This window comes from Anoplophora glabripennis, unplaced genomic scaffold (genome assembly GCF_000390285.2).
Source record: "Anoplophora glabripennis isolate ALB-LARVAE unplaced genomic scaffold, Agla_2.0 scaffold335, whole genome shotgun sequence".
Classification (NCBI taxonomy): domain Eukaryota; kingdom Metazoa; phylum Arthropoda; class Insecta; order Coleoptera; family Cerambycidae; genus Anoplophora; species Anoplophora glabripennis.
In genome coordinates, this window is record NW_019416429.1 from 299,783 (window position 1) to 313,991 (window position 14,209).

The 14,209-nt window shown below is 30.1% G+C and overlaps 1 protein-coding gene across 3 annotated transcripts in view; it reads left to right on the plus strand.

Moving 5' to 3' along the window:
* The window catches only part of LOC108909733 (homeobox protein aristaless-like), a 146,415-nt gene that overhangs the window by 74,395 nt on the left and 57,811 nt on the right, over positions 1–14,209 (plus strand). For all 3 annotated transcript variants that reach the window (XM_018714143.1, XM_018714141.1, XM_018714142.1), the window contains one exon: positions 4,162–4,207. In XM_018714143.1, the coding sequence (XP_018569659.1) occupies positions 4,162–4,207 (46 nt within the window). The remainder of the gene's footprint in view (positions 1–4,161; positions 4,208–14,209) is intronic.

A 14,209-nucleotide genomic window follows, 5' to 3' on the forward strand; every position in this document is an offset into this window, starting at 1 on the left:
ACTAAAGGAAGCTAACATAGCAATAGTAGGCCTTGGAAATTAAAGAAAAATTGTGTTGTTTGAAAGGAGCCATCATTATTATGCTGCCATTGTGTTATTTGACAGCTGTTTATTTGAATGTTCTGTGGAAATAACGTTCTAATTTAGTTGCTAAATACTATTTTTTGAGCAAATTGTACAAAAAATGTGTCGACATAAGTTAAAAGTCTGGCAGTTTCAACTTAATATCTCAAGAAACAAGAGAATAATGAATAAAAATCTTATTCTAACTATAATTTTAACAGTTTTTTTAGAAAGAAGAACCTATATGAAAAATAGCATACTCTTATAGTACTTTTTTAACCCTTTGTATTTATATTTTACTACCAAAAAGAGCTCTTACTCCAAATGTTATTGAAATATTTTAAAAAGTAACATTTGTAAATGTGTTTACTTGTATACGAGCTCTTTCATTTGTGGACGCCCAGTATATTAAATTTCAGACTAGAGAGAGTTAAAGATATTAAGGGACTTAGCCCCCTGGGCTTTCCTTGTTTACGTACATGCTTGAGAGAAGCACTTGAAAATTGGCTGATAAAAATTAAATCACCGGAAAATTAATGGATTTTGCTTAACCAACCAATTCAATTTTGAGATGCACTTCTCTCCAGTTAAATATGCCACAAATTGGATAATTAATGTCTTAAAAGTAATTAGGTCTATTACAATTAAAGTTAATTTAAAATTTTTTATTTTGATGATATGGTACGTATATGGGCGAGCCGTCCTCGTGCCAGCCTGCCATCTGTCTGGAAGGTGCTTAGATCAGTGATTAAACGAAATTGGACATAAATGACTTCTAATTAGTTCGAAGAGCTTGTAGAATTTTTCACGTAAAAGAGCATCATTTAAATCATTGGTAGTTTTTAGGAACATACTCGTAGTAGCTGTCAATAATCTCATTCTAACCATTTTTAGATTTTTGCAAACATCGGTTTATACACATTGAACTTAGTTAACTTGCAACTTGCAATTTGCAAAAAGTTACTTAGTCGTTCCCATATTGAACAAATTAAGATAGGTCCAAAGTAGTTTTTATACTTAATGCTATTTATTATATTCTAAATATGAGATCTGTATTTAACTTAAACTAACGTTCTCAAGGTCATATGTATATTTTTATATCATTCATATCATTTATATCAAAATTGCAATATTTCACTGAAAATTTAAGAACAATTTGTCTTTCTTTTGCAATCAAGCAATTAGTAAAATTTATTATTTCAATTAATTATATCTATCAAAGTGTATTAGACATATGAAGTAAATGTTGCCCCATGAATACAAAGCAACTGGAAATACCACTTTATTATAGTTGATATATACAGGACATGTTACTTTAATTAATAATTACTTCACTAATTATGAGCTGCCATTAAATTATCTATATTTCTAGTAGACACGCAAACCATTCTTTTCTATATAATTTAGACATAATACATTTTTATCCGACATCTAATTCACAGCATGTACTTCCATGTGATTAAAGTACAGAGTTCTTAATGCAATTATACTGACAAGGCTGGATTGCAAGTGTATCTTAATTAGAAATCTATAAGGAATCTATAAATCTGAACAAAATTTAGCTGCTATACGTAGTGTGTAATAATGGTAGCCTTTTCATGAAGTTGCTTCTTTCAAGTAGAATTGTGTGTTGAAATGCTATGTTTAAGGATTGTCAGGAAGATGAAACAGTATTTAAGTCCTTTAAGACATACTTTTCAATGTATCCAATCAAAGAAAGTAGAATATTCTTTGAGTATTGACCAAGTTAAATTATTTCTGTAAAGATAATAGCTATAATCGAAATAATACTTAAAATCTTTCTGGTAAATAATCTAGGAATCAGAATGACTACCTATGATCGACCAAACCTTACACCTTTGAAATTAGGACACAGTGAAGCATATTCATTAAACTGTTACAGTTTCATGTTATATTTAAATTAAACTTATCGACTAGAAATGAATAACCAGTAGCATAAATAGCAACTGTTATAGAACTATCTGAAGACGCTGACAACGAAACATCACGACACATTTATCGATGGTGACACCTAATATCACCGTTCCAAAAAATTAGATACAAAAACTGATAAGAGACAGAAATTACTTATTAATATAATCTCTCCATTATTGTGCCCAATTTAGTTACGCTTTGACCAACAAAAGCGGACATACAACCGAGACTGGGAGCCGCCCAATGACGGCGTAGACAAAAGTTTAAGTGCATTTGAAATAAAAATGAACAGACTTCAGTTTTGGTTACCTTCATTGTTTATGAAAAGTTGATTAAAATATTATGTTATGAAAACTATATTCTGATCAAATATCAAATAGAATAGGAGCAATTTTATAATTGGTTTTACTTGCAAAAAAAGGTCCATACTGTGTATAATCACAAATCTCATAATAAAAAATAGGACTCAACTAGGAATATTATGGAATTTCCACGATATGGACGGCTCAAATTAAAATTATCTTCAGTATTTTTTTTAAAGATGTTTTGTAGCATATAGGTACCGTATTTTGAGACTTTGTTTATTGCTTTTTACTGCAGGGTGTTTCTTTGCCTGTAATTTTTCGTTACTCCCTTTAGTATTAACTTTAGAAAACAAAGTAAGTAAATGCAAATTGTCATTTTCAGTGATACGAATACCAGTAGAATATACAAAACTTTTATGTTATATTCATAGAAAAAGAGTGCTTTTACTGAAAGATTCGAAATTTTGAACTTTCATTACGCCTTATATTTTGGTTTCATGGGATGCAAAGTTGGCAGTACCAATAGTGTCCAATAGTAGAGGCTGGCTGCTTATGCACAACGCCAACCTATAATGTACCCTGTACAGTATTAAGCGTTCCATTTAAAACAAGCGAGATATTGGCATTTAAAGTTATAATGATTATATGAACTGTGAATACTTCAGATTTTCTCAAAACTTGAATAAATCTTATCTAAGTTATATACAAATTAAATATCAATATAAGAAAGTTTAGTGCAACAGATTTAAAATACGCTATGATTAAGGAGATATTCTGTACACTGTAAAAAAGTTTCACTCAAATTCACTCAATTTTACTCAATCATGTATCAATTTCTGTCCACACCCAATTGAGTGAAATTTTCACTAAAATTTTATGAGTGAAACTATTGCAACAGAAGCGAGTGAATTTTACACAAATCCGAGTTTCTGCTAACTACCAAGTGCGTGACTTCTGACTCTATTCTGAATATGTAAAATCAATTAAGACTTGACTTTTTCTTTAATATGATTTAAATTTATTGTTATAGAGTAATTTTGTGCTATGAAATTGAGGGGAGTGGCGCCCCAGAGCCCCCCGCACCAGTCGCCGCTGCTTCCATTTAATTAATATCTGTAGTGGTTTTGCACCACTTTATATTCTCTTTAAATTTAAATTTAAATATCATTGTATTAAAGTCATAAACTACTAAGTTACCACAGTGGTTTCTACACAAGTCTGCTTTAGAGACAATATTTTAGGTCTCGATTAAAGGAATTGGTTAACTGATCGGACGAATAGATTGTCAGAACCTATATTGTACGTTATAGATATGTAAGTAAGTATAGGTAACAATTTAACTATCCGTTTATTTAACTAAATATTAATCGAGATTCAATATATTATTGTTTTTAATTATTGTAATCTAACCACTGCATTTAAACATAGTTTTCACCAAAATAACCAGAATAACGGACACTTGTCCTACATTACACGCCATACACCACGCCACGAGTTGATCCAATGGGGACGGTGGGAATAGATAAAGACAACGCACGACAACCATAGAATGGGGTGGGGTCACTCAATAATGAGGACATTTACTCCGATTTAGCTACAATTGCACCAAATACGAGTTTATCTGCAGAATTTATTTTACGGTTTTCGTTAAAATATTATCACAAATAAGTAAAATTATCAAAATGCTCAATATTGAGCGAAAATGTACTCAACAGTTTCACTCAGTGAATTCACTACGTACCTTCCACTCACACCGATTTTTTTTACAGTATACATTTAATTTTGCATTTATATATTTTAATTGGCAAACTAACACGCTGTGTAGTTCTCATAAAAAATAATAACTAATTTGTTTCAGAGAGGAGCTGGCAATGAAAATCGGGTTAACTGAAGCCAGGATACAGGTAAGACGAAATGAAATTATAATTAATCAGGTCTCCAAGATTGCGTGTCTGACGGATATATCGTGAAAAATCGATAACTACTCCGCATAAAATAAAATTAATTTATTGAATTCCTTGGCAAAGGACTGCAATAATTATCGGCCAATTAATGCAGCATCTCCGTAATCTTACGCGACCGAAAGAGGGCATGTTCACGGTTACGGCACTAAACTGATTTAATTTAATTCGATTACTCATATTTAATTAAATAACAGTACAAATCCGAGCAATAAACAAAATAATTACGATTTTATAGTCGAGAACGAAGAGCAATATGTTAAATTACTGTAATCAATTACACAACCAGAATAATTGAAATAATAAATAACTTTTATGATCGCTAAGGTCAGATTAATTTAAATTTTTATTCCGCAATTATCTGCTCGTAAGCTCTCGTAGTTTTCAGAGATGCTGGAAAGCTATTATTATAGTCGGCCATTATCGCGTTAGTCACGTGTTATCCACGGTAATGCTTCAATGAGAAATTAAATTAACACTGTTTGATCTAAGATTATCGGATTCTTTTATCGGCAATTGCGTGTCCATTACAATTTATTAGTGCTCTTTGGAGATAAATTATCTGCCCACTTGTTCTGCCTTAAGCTGGCCAGCTCCATATGTAATAACGTACATAATTTACATATGTTCTAACGTTAATCTATGTTTTTTTTTCTCCACAAGGAATTTAAATTTCTTTCTACTAATTTGACCGTTTATCATATTATTGCCACTAAAAGCTCAGATTTATTTAAACCTCGACACGGTTGCTTGTCTTTCAAGCGTTTATATTTACATTTTAACTTTTTTATTTTCAAAAACCTACCAGATAGGTACTGTATATACATATATAATATACAGAAACTTATTTACATATAGAATATAGAGAAAAATACCGCATAGAAATAGAAAATTTATTTAATATTTTTTATTTATTTTAATTTTCATTCAAAACGTCTTAATATCAAAACAAAAATTAATAAGTAAAGGAATATTTATAGTACTGTCGGAAAAAAATATATAATGCCAAAATTTAAATCTTTTAATTCCTCAAAATTTATTTATTGTTCCACTTAGAATAAAGACAGTCCCCTGACTTTTTTTTGGAACACACGAATCGACAAAATGTTCCTTATATGGCTGTCTAGAACTGTTTTTGAACAAAAGGCGATTGGATGTTCCAAAGTTAAACCAGCTTCTATTCCTTAATGTATAGGATGTCCAGAAATGAATGGGCCATACTTCAAAGGTAGTTTATAAAAATAAACTGTTTAGATCAAGTTACCTTAGCCTTTCAAACAAAATTACAGATCTTCAAAAGAAAAAAGAAACAAAAAATTATTTCATTTCTTTAAAGGATCGAAAATTTTTTAATGTAGCAAGATTATACGAAGGTAAATTGATATCAACCGGTTTATTTCCAGTTAAAGAAGTTACCCTTGAGATACAGCCCATTCATTTCCAGCCACTCTATATATTAAAAGATATAAGCTGGTTAACTTTAAAGTCCCAAAAACGGTACGGTTTCAGCGATTTTAAACATTAAAACTCTACAAAAACCTAACCTTAAAAAAGTTGGCATACAGTGTCATTGGAAGAGATATTAGCTAGCGACCTATTGAGTAAGCTTAAAAACTTACCTTATCATCAAATTTCAACGCAATACATTGTTTTTTTTTTGAAAAAATATACATAAAATTGGATTTTAAAAATCATCTTTGAAATCCTGTGTCTCAAAAATAAAAGACCATGATACTTGGGGAAAAATCGTTTTATGTTTTTTCCTCAACGTCCTTTATATAGGTACAGGATGGACTATATCGATGATGCACTATTTGGATCTTGGAAACAGTATGAGATAGAAAAATGGTTAAAAAAAGTTTTAGATCACTCTTATTACTAACTTACTAGCGCTTGCAGATCGACTAATTTTCGAGATACGAAACTCGAAAAAAGAAACATTTTTATTTTTATAAATTTAGAATCTGTAAAAATTTTATCCCAACAAGTTTTTACAATAATTATACTGTGGACTTAGATTTTTGTTTCAGCGTTGAAGTTCCTACAACCATTATGTTTTCCTGTGAAACTTTCTTGTTTCTTAGGTACCATACTGAATTGTATGCTAAACGGAAAGAAATTTTGTCCAACCATAAGAACAAAGAAATTCGATAACGTACAGAAAAAACAAAAAACGAAAATTTCAAAGCAAATAATAATTTCTCGCAACCCCAACAACGTTGAAACAAAAACCTATATCCACAGTAAATTTTTAGCAAAAAGTCACTTTGGTAAAGTTTTTATGTTTTTATAGACTTACGTAAATTCGTAATAATAAAAAAAAACATTTTTCAAAATATTTCTAACAGTTAGAGCTGATCTGCGAATATCATCAGCAACATAATGGTCTAAAACTTTCTTCAATAACCGTTTTTTTTATCTCTTATAGTTTCCGAGATCCCAGTACACATGTCACCAAAATGACACACCTGATGTTTAAACAATTAGAAACAACTCATTTTTCGTTTCATTCATTTTCTACAAATGAAGAGGTTATATCAATTTTGTTATAAAATATACTTCAATATAAGAAATATTAATCTTGTACAGGATTTTGTTAATAAAACAGAAATTTAATCACTTTTACACAATCATTGCTGTCCTTGGGGAATTCAAAAAGAATTTATAATTTACTATACAAATTAATTTGATCAAATCAATCACTTTTTGCCATGCAATCTTTATGGAAGTAATTACTTTAAATATCAACGCTTTGTCTTTTGTTTTTTAACACCTATTACTAATTTCATTTCATTTTCATACTATCGTTCAAAATAAGTTAATTTATATCAAGGTCCCAACACCGAGTCTTCTAAAATCAGAATTTACTTTTTATTTAAATCGCAACAAATAAACAGTCGCCAAATAGTCAAATTTTGTTACGAAGCAAAAAAATTAATTCCTAGAATTACAGGACAATCTAAGTGAAATTCAATTCAGCGAGAACGATTAAGGTAATTTAAAATTAGGCTCATAATTCCTATTATAAACAAATTACGGGCAAAATACAACTGCGTACCTAAATAACCACGTAATTGATATCCATTTATTTTTTCGTTTCGTCTGCCATTACATGTCATTATGCGACCCAACACGAACTTCTATCTTCTAACATCTCATTTTAACGAAACATATCGGCAGAGCCGGTAATAAAAATGCGGGTGTGTGTAATTTCCTGTCATAAATATACGTTGGGTTAGATGCGAGTTTCTTTAACTCTTAACTCGGTAATAAAACAAAGACGACGGAATTGGTATTGTAACCGGGTAGAAAAAGAGGATGGATAATGAGTAGCCAAACACCTGTTCTGCGATGAAAATGACACAACGCTAAAGGAAGCGAGTCATTTTAGTAAATTTTTTTGGACACCGAGTGTAGTAGAGTCACGGACTTGAGCGATTAGGCTTAATTAAATAAATTACATGTCTCTATTTCACAAGAATTGTGGTTTTCTGAAGGCTAACGTAGTTCGAATCATTGTGGGTACGATGCGGTTGGTTTTCGTACCACCATGAAAATCTTTTAATTTTACATTAATTGGCATATTTCTCAAAAAACGAAACGACTTTTTATTTTTCAATGAATTGTTTCAATTATAATTTCAAATAAAATATGTTTCAAAAAGAATTTTTGGTTTTTACAACCAACCATTTCAAATTAGAAATATGTATCAAAATCTCAGAAAAATAATTTCGTACAAAAATTTTAAGGAAGACAAGAGTAGAACTATAAAACAAATGGGAAATAAAGAGAAAATTACTTGTAGTAGATTCATGAAATACTGGGATAATAACAGAATTAACTAAAGATGAAAGTTCACTGAACTGGTATTTCTGTCAGCTAGTAGCAGAGATATGAGATACTCTGTCATAGAAACTCCAAAATTTGGATGACACTAAGCATTTTGGATTAATAAAAAATTAAATTGAAAAAGTGTATTTAATTGCGATTGGATAAATTTAAAATAACGAAAATTATTCATTTCACAAAGAATTTTTTTTTGCCTGATTTTGCCTAATTTTAAATAAAATGTAACTTAAAAAATGTAAATCAAAAAAATCTTTGGTGTAAAAATTTTCTATTGTCTGACCAATAGAGCTCTCAACAAATTTAATAAGTTAAGACACAAGACTTTTTAGAAGTAACATACAGAATTATACAGGGTGTTCCGTTTAAGGACGTTTATCGGGTACGGAGGTCCGTCTAAAGTCTAACGAAATTTCTGTAGATTCGCTAGTGACTAAAGTAGAAAGCCTTTAGATTTGGCTTGGCGTTTGCTCGCTTCCGTTCGATCATTCTGTTTGTTTGGACACCTGCGAATTTCAAATAATACGCTACATCGCGACCGCGCTGTTGCCGCTATCACGCATATGGAGGATAAGTTAGTCAACGACAGCAGTTTGAAGAAGAATTATTGTAAATTATTACAAGTACGTAACCAATTTCTACAAGCTGTCATGCGGTTCCTTAGATATCGGCTTCCTATTTATACAAGTTGCTGTGGAAACTGTTCGTCAATTGTTGCGCATTCTAAATCTGCATTCTCATAAACCTGTACTAAATCGTGAAAAATTATTTTTCTCTCGTCTCTTAGGTATCCAAACTACTCATAATTTTTTTTGAGGATTTTCTTCATATTAATAAGCTTATATTAATTTTTTTTATGAATATTTGTTCGTCAATTCCAAATCAGATAAACCTCCTTAAGGCTGATGTTTCATAGCTCTTTTAATATCGATATTGCAATTTTCCTTTATGAAACTTATCAAATAAAATATGCGTACGATAGTTTTTATGCTTAAATAGGTGACGAATACCGCATGTTGGTGTCATATTTGATTTCGAAAATATTTGAAACGCCAAATTACATCGAAACGGTACATTAGACCTAATGTTTGTTCAACAATATAGGCCCTAAATTTATTGAGAATGCTATACTACATGTTCTACTTGGAAAAATGAAGTAAAGGAACGCCCAAAAGGAATTGAACAGATTCTACAATTAAAAATAATTTTAAAATATGAAGAAATTGATTTGGCGCAACATTAAACTAAAATACTTTTTTGTATTAATTATATTACCAGAGCTATGGTAGAATCCGACTTAAATGGGGCATCTGTGTTTATGTACTTTTTTTCAATCTTCAAAATACACAGCGTTTTCGAAATGTTGGGGTTCCTATTAACACTACCTCCCAGTATTTCTGCCAGTGGTTAAGATTTGTATACGAGGCCCAAGTTTCATAAATCTATATTAAACATCTTCAGAGGTATTTTAATAAATGTAATATTTTTTTAAACTTAACATTTAAACACCCTATATCTTCAAAATCCCACTAGTTTTAAACACTAATCATTGAGGCTTCTTGGTAAAATGATCTGAGGAACAAGCTCTTGAAATTGTCTCATTGATTTAGACAACAGCCTGTATAGTAGTATAATTTCTAGAAATTTTTCAATTAAAATATTTCAACTTATTAATCAATAAATCAGTATTTTTTAAATGACCCTTCAGTGCAGGGAAATCTTGTGCGATACGTTTAGACGTGAAATTACTATACTGTATACAGATTTTTTCCTTGACCCAAGAAATTGGAAATAATTTTGGATAATTTTAAAGTAAAAAAACTTCGATATACTCTCGTTTCTGAATAAAATTGTTTATTTATTTAAAAATTGGTACTGTAAGCTACAAATATTTAATACAATACACAATAGTAATGTCATTACATCATAATAAATATAGAAACATTGAAAACAATGAGTTGTTTATTTCTATAATAATAATGTTTATAATATTTACATACAAAGTGGAATAAAAAAGAACACTAAAATCAATGAGCAATAAACGGTTCTAGTTTCTGTAGGAAATACTTCTTTATGTATGTTTATATGCCTAATTTTTAATGATGACTTCTATTAAGGATGCATCTTTTTATACTGAGAGCATTACAACAAAAAAAATATTCATATATCAACATGAATCTGATAATGACGGTAATTTGAACAAATAACATTTATTGGAGCAAATTGAAGAACATTTGTTCTTGGTGTTTTCAAATAAAATAAAAAATTGTAGCGAGTTCTATCAATCAATGACCCCATTTTCAAATTTAGACAGAAACAAATAACAGAAAAATAAAACCTCTGAGCTGAGTTATTAAGTTGAAACCTGTCTAATATGTAGTTCGGATTTAGGGATTCCGCGACGTGGATAGATATCAGATTTGAAACATAGGTATTTAAGATATTACCTCTGAAAAGTTAGTTTGGAGTCAAACAAAACACCTAAAAGTGGTCACAATTTGTTAAATAGTAACAGTATTATATGTATAATTAATTAATTAATTAATTTATTTATTTATTTAGTTTTATTGCCCAACAGATTACTCCAATTACAGGACAATATTACTACACTAAAGTATATAAATAACAAAGATAGATAAGTATACAACACAAGACATAATTAAATGTACATACAAGAATATAACATCAGGTTATAATGCAAAAAATAAAAGCAATTAGTATACTACTGATGTAAAACACTTACGGCTACCTACTGCAAATCTATCCAATATGACATTTAACCCATCAAAATTAATATCACATGTACCAGAAATCATATTAAAATGATGCAACATATTATAAAAAGGTGATTTAATCAATAAGTCTGAATTAGCTTGTGGCAAGTGAAAAGTAGAGGGCTGGCGAGTTATATCAGGTGTAAAATGATATAATAATTTCTGCAATAAATCTGGTGAGTCAATTCCATTGTGTGACAGCAAACAGAGGATTTTCAGACTTTGCTGCATTCTGCGAAGTTCAAGAGAGGGTATATTAAATTCATTTCTAAGCAGCTGGTAATCATAGCCCCTTTCAGGATAAATACAGTTTTAAAATGGAGAAATTTTAAAAATTTTCTTTGTACTCTCTCCAAGTTTAACTTGTGTACATTGTAAATAGGCGACCATATTATACTGCAATATTCCAGCTTAGATCTAACATACGAGAAATACAGTGTTTTAAGGGCTTTAGCATTACTAAAGGTTCCTGATGATAAATCCAAGCATTTTACTTGCTGACGATTGTATATTTTCAAAGTCTTTAATGGTTTCACATCGCTGTAAAATGGTTGAATTAAACATATAACAAAATGACACAAATGCTTGTTTCCTCGTATAGGTCATAACCTTACACTTTGATACATTCATGCTGAAATTGTTAATCTGACACCAATGTTTAATTTTATTCAACTGATTCTGGATGTTAATACAGTCAGATGTCAGATGAGGTGTCAATTTTAGAGTAAACTTTAAGATCATCAGCAAACATCAAATAGTGACAATCAACAATAGAACACAAATCATTTATAAAGAGTAAAAACAGAAGTGGACCCAGATTAGAGCCCTGCGGTACTCCCGACACTGCTAAAAACTCACTAGATCTATAACCGTTGTAAACAACATATTGAACCTTATTACTCAAGTAAGACATGAAAAAATTTTGCAGAGGTACACTCCAAATGCATTTAACTTATTTAGCAAAATTTTATGATCAATGCGGTCAAATGCCTTTGAAAAGTCCGTATAAACCACATCTACTGATCGATAACTTCAGATAAATACTGCGTAATACTTAAAAGGTTTGTGGTAGTAGATCTCCTTTCCATGAAACTATGCTGATATGGCGAGATGCAGTTAGATACGGAAGGTATATAGAGGTAATAAGGTAGGGAGGTAGGTATAAGGTAATAAGGTAAGAAGGTATTAATAGAGGTAATATACGTCTTTCTGGTAAATGACATAATAAAACATTTGTTGACATTAAGTGGTAGGGAGTTAGTGTCACACCATCAGGAGTTAATCGTTGATAGATCAGATTGCAGTTTCAGTTTTCGGTGTTTTCGTTACACCAGAACAATTTTAGATAGTCTGCATATCAATACTCAGATATATATCATTTATAAATAAATTAAATAAAAGCGGTTCTAAGGCCGAACCTTGAGGGACACCTGATGTTGCAGGTATGTATATTAACAGACAATCCACGATACTGAATGTAATATACTATGAGAGAAATAGGACTGCAGAAAATGAGTAAAATTTAGATTCAATAATTTTTCCAACAAACCATAGCCAAGCCTGTCAAACGCTTTATGCAGGGTGATTCACTTTTTATGATTAGGACTTTTTATATTTAGTATGAAGTATACGAATGAAAAACAAGATTTTACAAATTATTGTGAAAATAAATTAATCATAGGCGTCCGTAAGAGGCTCTGATTACCACTATTTTTAATTTAATTTCTACGCCAATGGAAATGTTTCAAAATAAATATATTTTTTTACATTGCAAAAAGGGTCTCTTACTATTTTTGAATTAAATGCCTTGGGTTTTGAGAAAAATGGCTTCTTATGGATTCATTACATGTGAAATGGTTAAGTGTTTCAAAGCAATACAGAATAAAATATTTAATATTGAGAAACAAACAGAAATAATAATTTAATACTGCATCGTACATAAAATCAGTGACTGAGGAAATATGTCAAAATACGTATAAACAATTGTTTTCTAAGAGTCACCTTCAAGGAGCATGAGATTTTTTTTCAAGAAATCTGTGCCACCTACAACAGTTTCTTTAAGTAATACAATTAAAATGATAGTTTTAGATGTCACTTTAAAATATTACTAACACATAACTGATTTAAGTTTTACTCGAAAATCAGGCTTTTTTCGAAAAACATAAGAGAGTAGTAATTTGTAGAAAATTGAAAAACGAATCCGAAAATATTATGGTTGTTACCGTAAGGCAGTGGTGTTTATTTAGAAAAATATGCCACCGATACCCTCCGCCACTGAAGCATGTAAAAAAGCCCTCAGATTTCGGACAATGTTTACATAAATACATGTGCCCCATTTCAAATTGTTTCACTTACTAGTTTTTAAGTTATTTAAAAAATTAAAAATATTTTTAAGTTTAACACCCTATATCTTTTTAACGGAAGCGTCCTAGAGAAAAACTTTATAGGAAATACTCCCCTTAAAATTCACTAAAGAATACGAGGTTTAATTTTTGGTCGCCATTTTTTAATCACCCTGTATATTTAATGTAGGTACACAAGTTTCCAAATACTTACAAGTAACAATTAAACATTTTGTATAACAAATAATTTTGCCATTTGGTAAATATTAGTAGAACAGCAATGCAAATATTAAATTTAATATATTTATTTATAAATTAATTCAATTTTTATTATATTTGCAACAGAAATTTCTTTCAATTTATGAATTAACCAAGGATTAAGCTAAAGGCCAGAGATAGTTTAACAGTTTAATCATCGATTAGTTACATAAATATTGAAAAAATCTTTCTAATTGATTAAATTTGCCTCAAATAATCTAAATTTTTTAGTTGCGGTGTGCACTTGAATCGTAACCTTCGGTTCCGAACAACAATGACAGTTGTTCCAATGGGTGGTTTTAAAAGAATTAATGTCACCAAATCTAATTTTAATTATTATCCTTCGGTTAAGGAACTGTTCTTCTTCAAGGCCTGGGCAATTTTGCTTCTGGTGTTGAGATTTGAAAATAATTGTTTAACGGACGACTATTATCTTGTTTTGCACCACGATTAATTATTAATTTAATTTGTACCATGACTAATAGGAAACTATTACCGTGTTTTCACACGTCGAGAAGTTTCCCTTATATAAGAATAATTTACTCTGCTGGAATTTACGTATAAATTAGATTGCTAGAGTGCAATCTTAGTGTAAATTAATTACTAGTGAATGATAAATTATTCCGTAATGGTTATTTTTGTTTATAAGTTTGTGTTTAATGTGTTACGAAACTGTAATTACAGAATAACATTTCATGTCGAAAGAATCAGTTCATACCTGATGA